Raw genomic sequence first — 15,190 nt, forward strand, 5'->3', positions numbered from 1 at the left:
TTTGAATGAAAGAAACCCTTTGCCCTGTCAATCATTTATATATATATATATATATATATAACTATTTGTTTAATATAAACCCACCATCAGTTCAAAGAAGAATTTGTATGGAGCACGTCTTTTGTTTGGTACTTTTATTGAAGTATTTTATTATTATTTGAAAAGCACACGCTCATTCAAAAAAAAAAAAAAAGTCCCTCTTGAAGGAGGCCGCCGCCAGATTTTATTTTATTTTATTTTATTTTATTTTTTATTTTTTATTTTTTATTTTATTTTCCCCTACCAAAGGGTTGTTGTTGTTTATTTTTGTACATAATAAAGTATTTGTTACAATATTTAGATATAAAATGTAATAATTTAGGAATCCTTTTCTCTCTCTATATATATTATTTAACAGGAATTATTTTTATCTATCAAAAAATAAAATAAAAAAATATAAATAAACCGAAACTATTTTCCCAACTTTAATCCATCCCTTTAAAAGTCCTGAATTTCTCTCTTTTTTTTTTTTAGAAACTTTTTTTTTTAGAAACTTTTTCTTCTTCTCTTCTTCTTCTTTTTCTTCTTCTTCTTTTCCTTTTTTTTTTTTTTCTTAGAATATCAAGATTTTCCCTCTTTAAATTACTCTGATAAAGAGAAAAAAAAGAAGACCCATCTAATCACCACTTAATTCAACCATCCATTATCATCTACCTTCATCTTCATCTTCATCTTCATCTTCATCTTCATCTTCATCTTCATCAATTAATTAATTATAGACCGCTAGTGGCGATCTCTAACACTCTTATATATCACCAAGAAACCAACTTCATTTCCTTCTTTCTCTTTTTATCACTTTCTTAAACACAACCACATTGCCATCGTCTTGTTTATATATACACTCTTAAGATCTTCTTAATCTAATAATCTTTCTAGCTGTATCAATTCTTTGGCAAATATTTTCTTTTAATCTTTTTTTTTTCATTCCCATATTGAATGATTAATTAATAAGTCTCTTTGTTACATTCGTTTATTGTCTTTCCCAACATAAATTCTATCAAAGTTTATAATTCAACCTTCAACAACATCTAAAGTTTTTTTTTTTCTCTTTATTTTTGGATACCCTGATTTGGTTTTCAACAAGTCCTTTTACAACCTTCTCTTCCCACACCACAAAAACCTCTATTAAGCAGGTCTTTCTCTAATCCTTTCACTGCCCGTTAAGACAATGTAAGTATCTTGTTTATCTCTTCTCAGTCTACTTTTTTTTTTCTTTCAACCAAGGAGGTGTTATATATATATAATATTTTTTTTTTATTTTGATGTGTACTGGGCGTTTTATGAACGGCTGGGCCCTTTTTTTTATTTTTATTTTTGGTGTGCTGTTGTTATTGCCTGGTGCATGTCTTTTTTTTTCAACCAGAATTATCGTTACGTGGTTTTGTCCATTTGAAAATACTACTCAGTTACATTATTAAGCAACACTCAAACCAACCAGCTTTTTCCACCCAAAAATAAAATAAAAATATATTTAAAATTCCAACAAAATGTCTTTTTTTTTTTTTTCTTTTGATACAAGGAATTTTTTTTTGTCTCTCCTAGAAATTTATATTTTTAGGATTGCGCAGCCTCCATTCTCAATTATTTTATTTTTTCATTTTCAACTTCTTTTTCTCTCCCCCCCTTTTTTTTTTTTTATTTATTTATTTCATTTCTCTCTTTTGAAATAATTCTAACCAATCATCAAATAGATGTCTAAAAACTACGAGCAGCCGTCCTATGACGACGACCACTACGCAAGTGGCCAGCAGGACGCTTATTATGACTACAATAACCCAAATGCTCAACAACAACAACAACAGCAACACTCTCAAGCTGGTTACCAGGATCAGGACTCTCAATATTCAAACACTGGCTACTCCCAACAAACTCATGGCCAGCAGTATTATGACGACCAGGATCAACAGGCTGCCGCAGGCGGATACTACAGAGATGAGGACTACTACTACCAACAAAACCCCCATCAACAACAGTATGTAGATGACAATGGTTACGCTGACGACGCCTATGCCGCCGGCCCAGTCGATCCTTATGCTACTTCCTCCCAACAGCACCAGCAGATGCAGCAGCAAATGCAACAAGGCCAGGGCCAAGGTCAAACCCGCTACGGCGGCTACCAGCAGCCCGGTGTCCCCTCAAAGCGTCTTGAATCCGACGAAGGCTCCGAAACCTACTCGGACTTTTCCGGAACCCCGGCTCGCAGCACATCCGAAATGGGATATGGCGGCAATATGGACCCCCGCAACAATTACCTCCCCCAGTCTGGTATGGAGTCTCTCCAGGACAGCAACTCTGCTTATGGCCCCGACGCAGGTTCTCGTCAAGCCTACCGCACCGCTGCTTCCTCTCAGGTATCCTATAACGGCGCTAGATCCTCTGGTGCTTCTACCCCTGTCTATGGCCTCGAGTATCCCAATGCTCTCCCTGCTGGCCAGCGTTCTAGAGAACCCTATCCGGCTTGGACCTCGGAGAATCAAATCCCCCTCTCCAAGGAAGAAATTGAAGACATTTTCATTGACCTTGCCAACAAGTTTGGCTTCCAAAGAGACTCTATGCGTAACATGTACGATCACTTTATGACGCTCCTCGACTCTAGATCCTCCAGAATGACTCCTAACCAAGCCCTTCTTTCTCTCCACGCTGACTACATTGGTGGTGACAATGCCAACTACAAGAAGTGGTACTTTGCTGCCCAGCTTGATCTTGACGATGAAGTCGGCTTTAGAAATATGTCGATTGGCAAGACAAACAAAAAGGCCAAGAAGAAAACTAAAAAGTCTAAGAAGAAGGAGGTTGAGGAAGCCACTGATGTTGACAATACACAAGCCGCTTTGGAGATTCTCGAAGGTGACAACTCTCTCGAGGCTGCTGAGTTTAGATGGAGAAACCGCATGAATGTCATGTCGCAACACGAACGTGCCCGCCAAATTGCCCTTTACCTCTGTATCTGGGGTGAGGCCAACCAGGTCCGTTTCACCCCAGAGTGTCTTTGTTTCATTTTCAAGTGTGCAGATGACTACTTCTTGTCCCCTGAGTGCCAGCAGCGCACCGAGCCCATTGAGGAAGGTGACTACCTTAACCGTATTATCACCCCTCTTTACCACTATATCCGTGACCAAAGTTACGAAATCCTTGACGGCAAGTTTGTCAAGCGTGAAAAAGACCACAATAAGATTGTTGGTTACGATGATATCAACCAACTCTTTTGGTACCCTGAGGGCATTGAGCGCATTGTCTTGGAAGATGGTACCCGTCTCGTTGATGTTCCAAATTCTCAACGCTATGGTAAACTCGGTGAGGTTATCTGGAAAAAGGTCTTCTTCAAGACTTACCGTGAAACCCGTTCTTGGTTTCATTTGGCTGTCAACTTTAACCGTATTTGGGTCATTCACATCACTATGTATTGGTTTTACATGGCTTACAACTCCCCCACCCTTTACACTAAGAATTACATTCAACTTCAAAATACACAGCCCCTTGCCCACTCTAGATGGTGTGCATCTGGTATCGCTGGTATTGTCTGTACTCTTATCCAAATTCTTGCTACTATTTCTGAATGGGCCTTTGTTCCTAGAAAGTGGGCCGGCGCTCAGCATTTGACTCGCCGTCTTATGTTTTTGATTATTATTCTCTGTATCAACCTTGCCCCGGCTATTTACATTTTTGGTTATATTGGTATCCACACTAAGAGTTATTCTGCTTACTGTGTTTCCATTCTTCAGTTCTTCATTGCCGTCATTACTTTCCTCTTTTTTTCCATCATGCCCCTTGGTGGCCTTTTTGGAAGTTACCTCAAGTCGAAAAATGTCCGTCAATATGTTGCTTCTCAGACTTTTACCGCCTCCTTTGCCCGTCTTAAGGGTAATGATATGTGGATGTCTTTTGGTCTTTGGATTTGTGTCTTCACCGCTAAGATGGTTGAATCTTACTTCTTTTTGATTCTTTCTCTTAGAGATCCTGCCCGTGATTTGTCCACCATGGTTATGACTAGATGTACTGGTGAAGTTTGGTGGGGTGATGTTCTTTGCCGTCAGCAAGCTCGTATCACTTTGGCCTTTATGTACGTTATGGATTTGGTTCTTTTCTTCCTCGATACCTATCTTTGGTACATTATTTGCAACACCATTTTCTCTGTTGGCCGTTCCTTTTACCTTGGTATTTCTATCTTGACTCCTTGGAGAAATATCTTTTCTCGTCTCCCCAAGCGTATCTACTCTAAGATTCTTGCCACTACTGATATGGAAATCAAGTACAAGCCTAAGGTTTTGATTTCCCAGATTTGGAACGCCATTGTCATTTCCATGTACCGTGAGCACTTGCTGGCCATTGATCACGTTCAAAAGCTTTTGTATCACCAAGTCCCCTCTGAGGTTGAAGGCAAGCGCACTCTCCGTGCCCCTACCTTTTTCGTTTCCCAAGACGATAACCAAATTGATTCTGAGTTTTTCCCCAAGAACTCTGAAGCTGAGAGACGTATTTCTTTCTTTGCCCAGTCTCTTTCTACTCCTATTCCTGAACCTCTTCCTGTTGACAATATGCCCACCTTTACTGTTTTCGTTCCTCACTACTCTGAAAAGATTTTGCTTTCTCTTCGTGAGATTATCCGTGAAGATGACCAGTTCTCTCGTGTTACCCTCTTGGAATATCTCAAACAGCTTTATCCTATTGAATGGGACTGCTTTGTCAAGGATACTAAGATTTTGGCTGAAGAAACTTCTTCTTATGGTGGTAATGGCTCTACAGACGGTTTGGATAAAGATGGCGAAGAAAAGGATTCCATCAAGAGTAAGATTGATGACTTGCCCTTTTACTGCATTGGTTTCAAGTCTGCTGCTCCCGAGTACACTCTTCGTACCCGTATTTGGGCCTCTCTCCGTTCCCAAACTCTGTACCGTACTGTTTCTGGCTTTATGAACTACTCTCGTGCCATTAAGCTTCTTTACCGTGTTGAAAACCCTGAGGTCGTCCAAATGTTTGGTGGTAACACTGAAAAGCTTGAGCGTGAGCTTGAGCGTATGGCCCGCAGAAAGTTCAAGTTTGTTGTTTCTATGCAACGTCTCACCAAGTTCAAGCCTGAGGAAATGGAAAACACTGAGTTTTTGCTCCGCGCTTACCCTGATCTTCAAATTGCTTACCTTGATGAGGAACCCCCTGAGAATGAAGGTGAAGAACCCCGTCTCTTCTCTGCTCTTATTGATGGTCACTGTGAGATTATGGAGAATGGTCGCCGCCGTCCCAAGTTCCGTGTTCAGCTTTCTGGTAACCCTATTCTTGGTGATGGTAAGTCTGATAACCAGAATCATGCTCTTATCTTTTACCGTGGTGAATACATTCAGCTTGTTGATGCCAATCAGGATAACTATTTGGAAGAATGTCTTAAGATTCGTTCTGTTTTGGCTGAGTTTGAAGAGCTTAATGTTGAGCCTACCAACCCTTACACTCCTCGTCTCCCCTCGTCTACATCTGGTGAATCTCACAAGGCCACTTACCCCGTTGCTATTCTTGGTGCCCGTGAATACATTTTCTCTGAAAACATTGGTATTCTTGGTGATGTTGCTGCCGGTAAGGAACAAACATTCGGTACCCTCTTTTCGCGTACTCTTGCTCAGATTGGTGGTAAGCTGCATTATGGTCACCCGGATTTCCTGAATGGTATTTTCATGACGACTCGTGGTGGTGTTTCCAAGGCTCAAAAGGGTCTGCACTTGAACGAAGATATTTATGCTGGTATGACTGCCCTTTGCCGTGGTGGACGCATTAAACACTGTGAATACTACCAATGTGGTAAAGGTCGTGATTTAGGTTTTGGCTCCATTCTTAACTTTACAACAAAGATTGGTACTGGTATGGGTGAACAGATTTTGTCTCGTGAATACTATTACCTTGGTACTCAGCTCCCCCTGGATCGTTTCCTTTCCTTCTTTTACGCTCACCCTGGTTTCCACATTAATAACTTGTTTATTATTGTTTCTGTCCAGTTCTTTATGCTTACTCTGCTCAATATTGGTGCTCTTGCTAATCAGTCCATCATCTGTATTTACGACCGCAATAAGCCTATTTCTGATCCTCATGTCCCCACTGGCTGCTACAATCTCCAGCCTACTCTTGACTGGGTCAAGAGATGTATTCTTTCCATCTTTATTGTCTTTTTCATTGCCTTTATCCCTCTTGTTGTCCAGGAATTGATTGAGCGTGGTTTGTGGCGCGCTATGGTTCGTTTTGCTCGTCACTTTGCCTCTCTCTCGCCCTTCTTTGAAGTGTTTGTGTGTCAGATTTATGCTCACTCTTTGCTTATGGATTTGGCCTTTGGTGGTGCCCGTTATATCTCCACTGGTAGAGGTCTTGCTACTGCTCGTATCCCCTTTTCCGTTTTGTATTCGAGATTTGCTGGTGATTCTATTTATTTAGGTGGTAGAGCGTTCTTTATGTTGTTGTTTGCTACTATTTCAATGTGGCAACCTGCTCTTCTTTGGTTCTACATTACACTTTCTGCTATGTGTATCTCTCCCTTCCTTTACAATCCTCACCAGTTTTCTTGGACCGATTTCTTTATCGACTATAGAGACTACATTCGCTGGCTTTCCCGTGGTAACAATAAGTGGCACCGCAATTCTTGGATTGGTTATGTTAGATTGACTAGAAGCAGAATTACTGGTTTCAAGCGACGTGTGACTGGTGATCCTTCTGAAAAGGCTGCTGGTGATGTTCCTAGAACCCCCTTCTTTAACTTGTTCTTTACTGAGTTTTTGATTCCTGCTGTTACTGCTGGTGCCGCTTTTGTCCCTTACACATTTATCAATGCCCAGAATGGTATCACTGATGCCAAGCCTGTCAACTCTGTATTGCGTATTGTTATTTGCACTCTTGCTCCTATTGTCATTAACGCTGGTGCTCTCATGGTTCTTGTCTTTATCTCGTGCTGTGCTGGTCCTCTTCTTGGCATGTGCTGCAATAACACCTCTGCGGTTATGGCTGGTATTGCTCACGGTATCTCTGTCATTATCTACGTTGTCTTCTTTGTTATTATGTGGCTTCTTCAGAGTTTTGTTTGGACTCCTGCTCTTTTGGGTATGATTACTTGCATTGCTTGCCAGCGTCTTATCCTTAAGGTTATGATTGCTACTATGCTTACCCGTGAGTTTAAGAATGACAATTCCAACCGTGCTTGGTGGTCTGGTAAATGGTATGGAGCTAAGCTTGGTTGGATGACTATGACTCAACCTTTCCGTGAGTTTGTTTGCAAGATTTCCGAGTCTGTTTACTTTGCTGCTGATTTCATTCTCGGACACTGCTTGCTCTTTTTGCAGTTGCCCATGCTTATTTTCCCCATGATTGACAGATGGCACTCGATGCTTCTCTTTTGGCTGAGACCTTCTCGCCAGATCCGACCTCCCATTTTCTCTCTTAAGCAGACCAAGCTTCGTAAGAGAATGGTTAAGAAGTATGCTACTCTTTACTTTGGTATTCTTCTTATTTTCCTTATTGTGTGCATTGCTCCTTCGGTTGCCGGCAAGAATCTCAACACCTCAACCATTTCAGACAATCTTCCTCAGTTTGCCGATGGTCTTTTCCAGCCTAGATGGAGACTTGGTGTTGATAACAATGATACTGGTGCTAGGGCTCCTTCCACAATTCTCACCACCACTCCTCCTCTTACCAACTACAGCACCAAGCCTTGAGCGAAGTGTTTATTATCATACCCTCTTAATGTCGCTACAATAATCTTTTCCTCTTTAAACGTCATCATCATCACCCTATATATTTTAAAAATTAGTTTGGAAAAAAAAAATAAATTTGGAATAAAAAATTTTTTAAAAAAAAAAAAATTAAAGGATATAAATAAAATAATGGAAAAAAAAAAAATCTCTTGGATTCATTTGTTGGCTATAAATCTCTATATATAAATGTAATTTTTTTAATAAATTCTGGTTGTATAAAAAAATCAAAAAAATTAAATGTCTAATGTCTAATGAATAATGAATAATTTGTTGCAATAATGTTGTGTAATTACAATTGGCGGTGAAAAATTCGAGAGCACCAACAAGTTTTTGTTTAATTACAGCACATCCATTATTATTATTCTTATTCTTATTCTTATTATCATTATTTTTATTGTTATTATATTTTTGCGATAGATAATTAAAAAAGAGAACAAAACATCACACATAGAATGGCACCCACAAAGGCCCAGATTGCAACGCGGACGCCGGCGAGTCAAATCACCGGTGTGGGAGCGCCATTGGCGACTGGGTATGCGACGTACGGGTGCAAGCACACGCGTGCGGCTCTTCACGAATCTACTAAGCGGCCGCAGATCTTGCGGGCATACGAGCTAGCGGTACGGTTATGTCTTGCGCGGGCGCATGCCTCAGCTAGGGGGGCAGTGACTGGGGCCAGTGGAAGTGTAGGAGCTATTGTTGGGGCTGCGAATGTTTCAGGACGGGCCAACGGGTCTAAACGAAAGGCAGGTGGGGAAGGAGGTGGTACTGTGCCGATGAAGAAGACTAAAGTTAAGAAAGGAACAGCGCAAGCCAAAGCGGCGGCAGCAGCACAGGCCAAAGCAGCAGCAGCAGCACAAGCTAAAGCAGCAGCAGCAGCAGCAGCAGCAGCATCGTCAAGTAATACAGGATCGGTAGATGATACGGAGGAGGCACGGATTGGACGGCGGGCACTAGGGCTCAAGTGTAGGGAATGTGGAGCTGGGGGGTCTGCGATACTTTGTTGTTTGGAGTGTGCATTTATTGGGTGTGGAACACATTGGCGGGAGCATGCTGGGCGGTCGATGCATGCTCTTGCGGTTGATCTTGTTGCAGGTGGCGAGAGTATGTTATTTTGTGGCGGGTGCGGGGACTATGTTTTTGATGCGACGTTTGAGGCTGTTCGGGTGGAGAAGATCCGACAACACTTGGAGCGAGGGATACGGAGGCTTCCTGGGGGGTCTGTATTACGACACGGCCCATTGTCATTAGCTCGAGGTGCTGGGCTCCGGACGGGTAAGGTGTTGGCTAAGGAAGAAGATGGGGGGTCAGCTATTGTTGATGATGATGAAGAGGATGAAGAGGAAGATGAAGAAGAAGAAGAAGAAGAAGAAGAAGAGGATGAGGATGGTGAAGGTGAAGTTGATGAAGAGGAAGAGGGGAAAGAAGGCGGGTTGATTAGCAAGCAACGAGAGAAGCGTCGGGCGGTTCGGTACTTGAGAGAGTTGGGGCCCGGGTACTCGATTGTTCAGAATAAGGCATTATTGCCAGCCTATCAGGCGACGTCAGCATTACGGGGGTTCTACAATATGGGGTCTACATGTTTTATGTCTGTGATATTTCAGGCGCTTGTACACAATCCACTTGTGCGCAACTTTTACTTGTCAGGGGGCCACGAGCGGGGGTTACGGTGTGGAAGCCATGTGAAGGGTGCTAATGGATCAGGATCAGGATCAGGATCAGGATCAGGAGGAGGATCAGGAGGAGGAGATGATAAGGGAGATGGCAATGGCAATGGCAATGGTAGTGGAGAGAATGGGAATAGTAGTGGGTCAGGATCTGGGTCTTCATCTAGTGGTGGTAGTGGGGATACGATGAGTGAGGAGGGTGTTGGGAGCAAAGGAGGAGGGAGCGGGATTGTTCCCAACAAGGCGGTGATTGATCCGAACGTGTCGATGAACTGTTTGTCGTGCTCGCTGGACGAGGTTTTCACTGAGTTTTTCACGTCGTCATCTGTTGCAGGGTTTGGGCCGACGGAACTTTTGACGACGGCTTGGCAGATTAAGCGATCTTTGGGGGGGAACACTCAACAAGATGCGCACGAGTTTCTGCAAGTTGTTTTAAATGAATTACATGCGTCACATTATGATTCTTTGGTATTTGCGCAGGGCACACGAGCTGCATTACGAGAGATTGGGTTACCTAGGGGGGTTGATGTTCCAGAAGTGATGCGGAAAGTTGAAGATGTACAAATTCAAAAGTGTGGGTGTGTTGCACATCGGACATTTTGTGGAGAGTTGGAGAGTCGGATAGTGTGTCAGGAATGTGGGACTGTATCAAGTACGGTTGTTGATCCGATTATGGACTTGTCATTAGATGTTGGAGCGGCTGTTGTTGCCAAGAGTCGTGCTGAAGTGGGGGGAGGGGGTATTGGAGGAGGTATTGGAGGAGGTATTGGAGTAGGAACTAATGGAGGAATTGGTGGAGGAATTGGTGGAGGAACTGGTGGAGGAGTAGGAGTAGGAGTTGGAGTTGGAGTCGGGGTTAAGGGGAAAACACCGGAGGGTAGCAATAGTTCGAGGGCTGGGACACCTGGGGAAGTTGGAGGATCATCATGTTGTACAACATTGGAGGAATGTCTTGATCGGTTTACGAGTGGGGAACGGTTAGATGCTACATTTACGTGTAGTGGTGCAGCTTGTGGTGGAGCACGGCGACAGATTGAAAAGACGTTACGATTGAGACGAGTTCCTGCAGTTCTTGCGATTCAGTTGAAGAGGTTTTCGCATACTGGGGCGTCCGCCAAGATTGATACGCATGTGAAGTTTCCTCTTGTATTGGATATGGCTAAATATACAGTTGGTAGAAATGTTGATGAGGAGGAGAAGGAGGAGGAGGAGGAAGAGGAGGAAGCCGAGAAAGGCCAAAAGAGAGAAAGGGGAGAAAAAGGACAATTACTTTATGAGTTGTTTGGGGTTGTTTGTCATCAGGGCTCGCTTAACACTGGGCATTATACTTGTATGATGAAGACAAGTAGTGGTAGGTGGTTCCACTTTGATGATGCGATGGTGACGACGATTGGGATATCGCAAGTTCTTGAAAAGAAGGCTTATTTGTTGTTCTACATTGTACAGGAAGTTCCTTCGGTAGTTTGATGGGGAAGGGGGGAAGGGGTGAGAAATGATGGTTAAAATAGTTAAAATAGTTAAAATAGTTAAAATAGTTAAAATAGTTAAAATAGTTAAAATAGTTAAAATAGTTAAAATAGTTAAACTGATTGAAATAATTAAAAAAAAAGTTAAAATAATTAAATTATTATTAAAATATTAAATTATTAAAATATTATTAATTTAATTAATTTAAATTATTTAAAATAAAAATAAAATCTAAGAGCAACAACAACAACTGAAGAAATTTTTTTTTTTTTTTTTTTTTTTAATGCAAGTTTTTATAAGGCTGGTTATGGAGTGGGTAAAAAAAAAAAAAAAAAAAAAAAAAAAATAAGGCAAGAATTTTTTTTTTTTGTGTGTGTATCTGAGGTGGTATAAATAATGATTTCACACATAACGGTGAGAGTAAAAAGGAACGGTTGAATAAAATTAAATAAATTAAATAAATTAAATAAATTAAATAAATTAAATAAATTAAATAAATTAAATAAATTAAATAAATAAATTAAAGTAGAAATAACTAAATAAATAGAAATAACTAAATAAATAAATTTTCTTTTTGTTTTTTGATGATTGAAATATTTCTATTTTCTATTTTGTATCCCTTAAAAAAAAAAAAAACTGATTCAAACAATCTTAAATAAAAGTTAAAAAAAAAAAAAAAAAAAAAAAAAAAAAGTCTTTTAAACAATCAAAATAAAATAAAATAAAAAATAAAATAAAATAAAGTCTATCGCGGCTTTTTGCTAGCCAGCCAAACAGACAGACAGAATAATAAATAAAAAATAAATAAAAAATAAATAAAATAAAAAAAAAAAGATGCCTCAATTGCTCTTAGTTTTATTTTATTTTATTTTATTTTTTTGTGGCCCTTAAAAAAAAAAAAAGTCACCACCAACCAGCCAACTCACAAAAACACAATACCCATTTAGGACAATTGCATGGCCGGTCCGTCACTGATAGGCGTATCGGCCGTCTATCGATAAGCTGAGCGCAATTGCCTATTTGGGTAATCAGTGTGTGTCAATCAACAACCAACAACAACCAACGACCAACAAACAAACAAACAAACAAAACCATAGACATTTTTTTCTTCTTCCCTATGACACACTTGAAAATAAAAATAAAAATAAAAATATAGTTATGGCTCTTCCCTATTCCCCCACTAGAATTTCTTCTCCTAAAAAAAAAAAAAAAAAAAAAAAAAAAAAAAAAAGAAAAAAGAAAAAGTATAACTTCAAATTATATTTTATTTTTTTTGTTTTTTTTTCACAATTGAGTAAGAAGGGGAAAAAAAAAAAAAAAAAAAAATATAAAAGGTCTTCAAATTTCCTCAATTTTATTTTTTTATATTTTATATTTTCTATTATATATTTTAATACTTCCTCCATCATCTTTATACTATTCTTCTTCTTCTTCTATAACTTATTTAATCAACCTTTTTAATAATATTCACTCATCACATTTATATACATATATATATATATATATCTATAATGAGTGACGCAGATGCCTCAACAACCGCCGGTCTTACAGGAACCGGCACCGGCGGAGACTCTCTCACCGTCGATCTCAACCAACAATTTGATCGTGCAGATATGGCCTGGATCATGGTCTCAAGTGCCCTTGTATGGATCATGATTCCAGGTGTTGGTCTTCTTTACTCAGGTCTTTCACGTAAAAAGAATGCTGTCTCATTACTATGGATGTCAATCATGGCAGCTGGCCTCATTGGCTTTGAATGGTTCTTTTGGGGTTATTCTCTTACCTTTTCTCACCATGGTGGTGCTTTCCTCGGCAAAATGAATAACTTTTGTCTTATGGACGTTCTAGGTGCTCCCTCTGTTGTCACAGCTCTTCCTGATATCCTCTTTTGCTTCTACCAAGGTATGTTTGCTTGTGTTACCGGTATGATTATGGTAGGTGGTGCTCATGAACGTGCTCGTTTGGGTCCCATGATGGTATATCTTTTCATCTGGATGACCATTGTTTACTCTCCAGTTGCATGCTGGACTTGGGGTCCTAAAGGTTGGCTTGTTGTTCTTGGTTCTCTTGATTATGCTGGTGGCGGTCCTGTCCACATGGCTTCTGGTGCCGGTGCATTGGCTTATGCTTTTGTATGTGGCAAACGTAGAGACCCCTCCACTGATTCAAATAAGCTCCCCACTTTTAAGCCCCACTCGGTCACATCTGCAGTTTTCGGAACTGTATTTTTGTGGTTTGGATGGTTTGGATTTAATGGTGGTTCCACTGGTAATGCATCTATTCGCTCTGCTTATGCTCTTTTTAATACTAATTTGGCTGCTGCCTGTGGTGCCATTACTTGGCTTCTTGTTGATTACTTCCGCTTTGAGCGTAAGTGGACTACTATTGGTATGTGCTCCGGTGCTGTTGCCGGTCTTGTAGGCATTACTCCTGCTGCTGGCTTTGTTCCAGTTTATTTTGCTGTGCCTATTGGAATGGTCACTGCCATTGGTTGTAATTATGCTACTTCTCTTAAACACTTGTTCCGTATTGATGATGGTCTTGATGTGTTTGCCCTTCATGGAGTTGGTGGATTTTTGGGTAGTTTTATGACTGGTTTATTTGCTGCTGACTATGTGGCCGCATTAGATGGTACTGAGATTAAAGGTGGTTGGATTAATCACCACTGGAAGCAACTGGGTTATCAGTTGTCAGGTTCAGTATCAATTTTGGCCTGGTCTTTTGGCATTTCTACAACTATTTTGATGGTCATGAACCGAATTCCATTTTTACATGTTCGTTTAGATGAAGATAAGGAGAACTTGGGTATTGATTTTACTGAGATTGGTGAGCAGGATGATGACCTTGAGGAGAAGGGTCTGGATACACCTGGTATTGCAGGTATGACACCTATTGACCAAGGTGCCATTACACCTGGAATCAATACACCTCCTGGTGGTGGTGCTGCTGGTGCTGGTGCTGCTACTGGTAAAAGTTCTAGTGATCTTGATACCAAAAAGGCAGAAGAGTAAGGGCATTATTGATTGATTTTTTTTTATTGACTTTTGTTTTTATTTAGTTTTTTTAGTGTTTTCTTTCTTTTTTTTTTTTTTTTTTCTTCTTCTTCTTCTTCTTCTATTAGTTTATAATAATAAAAAATACAATATACAATATATACACAGTTTATCTCCTATTTGGGCTTATCTTTTTTGTAATTTTTTTTTTCTTTTCTTTTCTTTATGGGGCAAGTCGATCATTTGCTCATCATGTGCCAAGAAGAAGTTGTTATTATTTGCTACATTTTTAATTTTTAATTTTTAATTTTTAATTTTTAATTTTTAATTTTTAATTTTTAATTTTTTATTTAAAATTATTTATTTAAAATTATTTATTTATTAATATATTTTATATTTTAAAAATCAGCCCTTTTAACGGGTCATTCGGCAAAAATCTTAGTTAGTAGCGAAGGGGAAACAAAAATATGGAGGAAAATAAAATAAATAAAATAAAATAAATAAAATAAATAAATAAATAAATAAAATAAATAAATAAAATAAATAAATTAAATAAAATAAATAAATAAATAAATTAAATTAAATAAAATAAATAAATAAAACTTTTTTTTTTATGTTTTTTTTTTTTTTTTTTTAATTTGAAATTTGAAATTTTTCTTTTTTTATTTATTAAATACTTTTTTTTTTTTTTTTTTTATATTATGCTTTTTCTAAGAAGGGAAAAAAAAAAAATCCCATTTTACGGGTGAAAAACTGGGACGGGTGAGCCGTGTGTGCCAAGATTTTGATGTGGAGAGAAAGAAAATAATAAATAATAAAAAATAAAAAATAAAAAATAAAAAAAAAAAACAGTTGAATGAACAGTGGAGAGTTGGACTGTGGAGAGAAAGAAATAAAATTTTGAAGTTTTTGAAGTTTTTGAAGTTTTTGAAGTTTTTGAAGTTTTTGAAGTTTTTTTAAATAATTATAAAGTCATTTTTTTTTTTTTTTTTTTTTTTTAATAAGTAATGTTAGCATAATATATTAGATGGATTTTAAAAAAAAAAAGAAAAAAAAAAAAAAAAAAAAAAAAAAAAAAAATAGAAGAATAAATCAAGGGGGGAGAGAGAGAAAAAAAAAATAATGTACATTTGTTTAAAAAAAAAAAAAAAGATAACAAATATTTGGAGACCATTGATAGGCTCTACTAACTTTTTCTATTTAAACAAAAAAAAAAAAATTTTTTTTTCTTTTTATATATATATTTTTTATTTTTTTAAATTTAAATTTAAATTCTGGAGAGAAAGAGAGAGAGAGATGATTAGTA

General features: G+C 38.5%; 3 protein-coding genes across 3 annotated transcripts; all 3 read left to right on the forward strand.

Annotated features, from left to right (window-relative positions):
- Positions 1-1,730: 1,730 nt before the first annotated feature.
- Positions 1,731-7,718, forward strand: SAPINGB_P001419 (uncharacterized protein; the record flags this gene model as incomplete). The annotated part of the gene is made up of 1 exon (XM_031996141.1): positions 1,731-7,718. One exon carries the CDS (start codon positions 1,731-1,733, stop codon positions 7,716-7,718), a length of 5,988 nt encoding a protein of 1,995 aa, XP_031852032.1.
- Positions 7,719-8,209: 491 nt separating this feature from the next.
- Positions 8,210-10,891, forward strand: SAPINGB_P001420 (uncharacterized protein; the record flags this gene model as incomplete). Its single annotated transcript, XM_031996142.1, has 1 exon — positions 8,210-10,891. The coding sequence occupies one exon, from the start codon at positions 8,210-8,212 to the stop codon at positions 10,889-10,891; it is 2,682 nt and encodes an 893-aa protein (XP_031852033.1).
- A 1,511-nt stretch (positions 10,892-12,402) lies between these two features.
- On the forward strand, positions 12,403-13,902 carry SAPINGB_P001421 (uncharacterized protein; the record flags this gene model as incomplete). The annotated part of the gene is made up of 1 exon (XM_031996143.1): positions 12,403-13,902. The coding sequence occupies one exon, from the start codon at positions 12,403-12,405 to the stop codon at positions 13,900-13,902; it is 1,500 nt and encodes a 499-aa protein (XP_031852034.1).
- Between the last annotated feature and the right edge of the window lie 1,288 nt (positions 13,903-15,190).

This window comes from Magnusiomyces paraingens (genome assembly GCF_902498895.1).
Source record: "Magnusiomyces paraingens strain CBS 517.90 genome assembly, contig: contig1, whole genome shotgun sequence".
NCBI lineage: Eukaryota > Fungi > Ascomycota > Dipodascomycetes > Dipodascales > Dipodascaceae > Magnusiomyces > Magnusiomyces paraingens.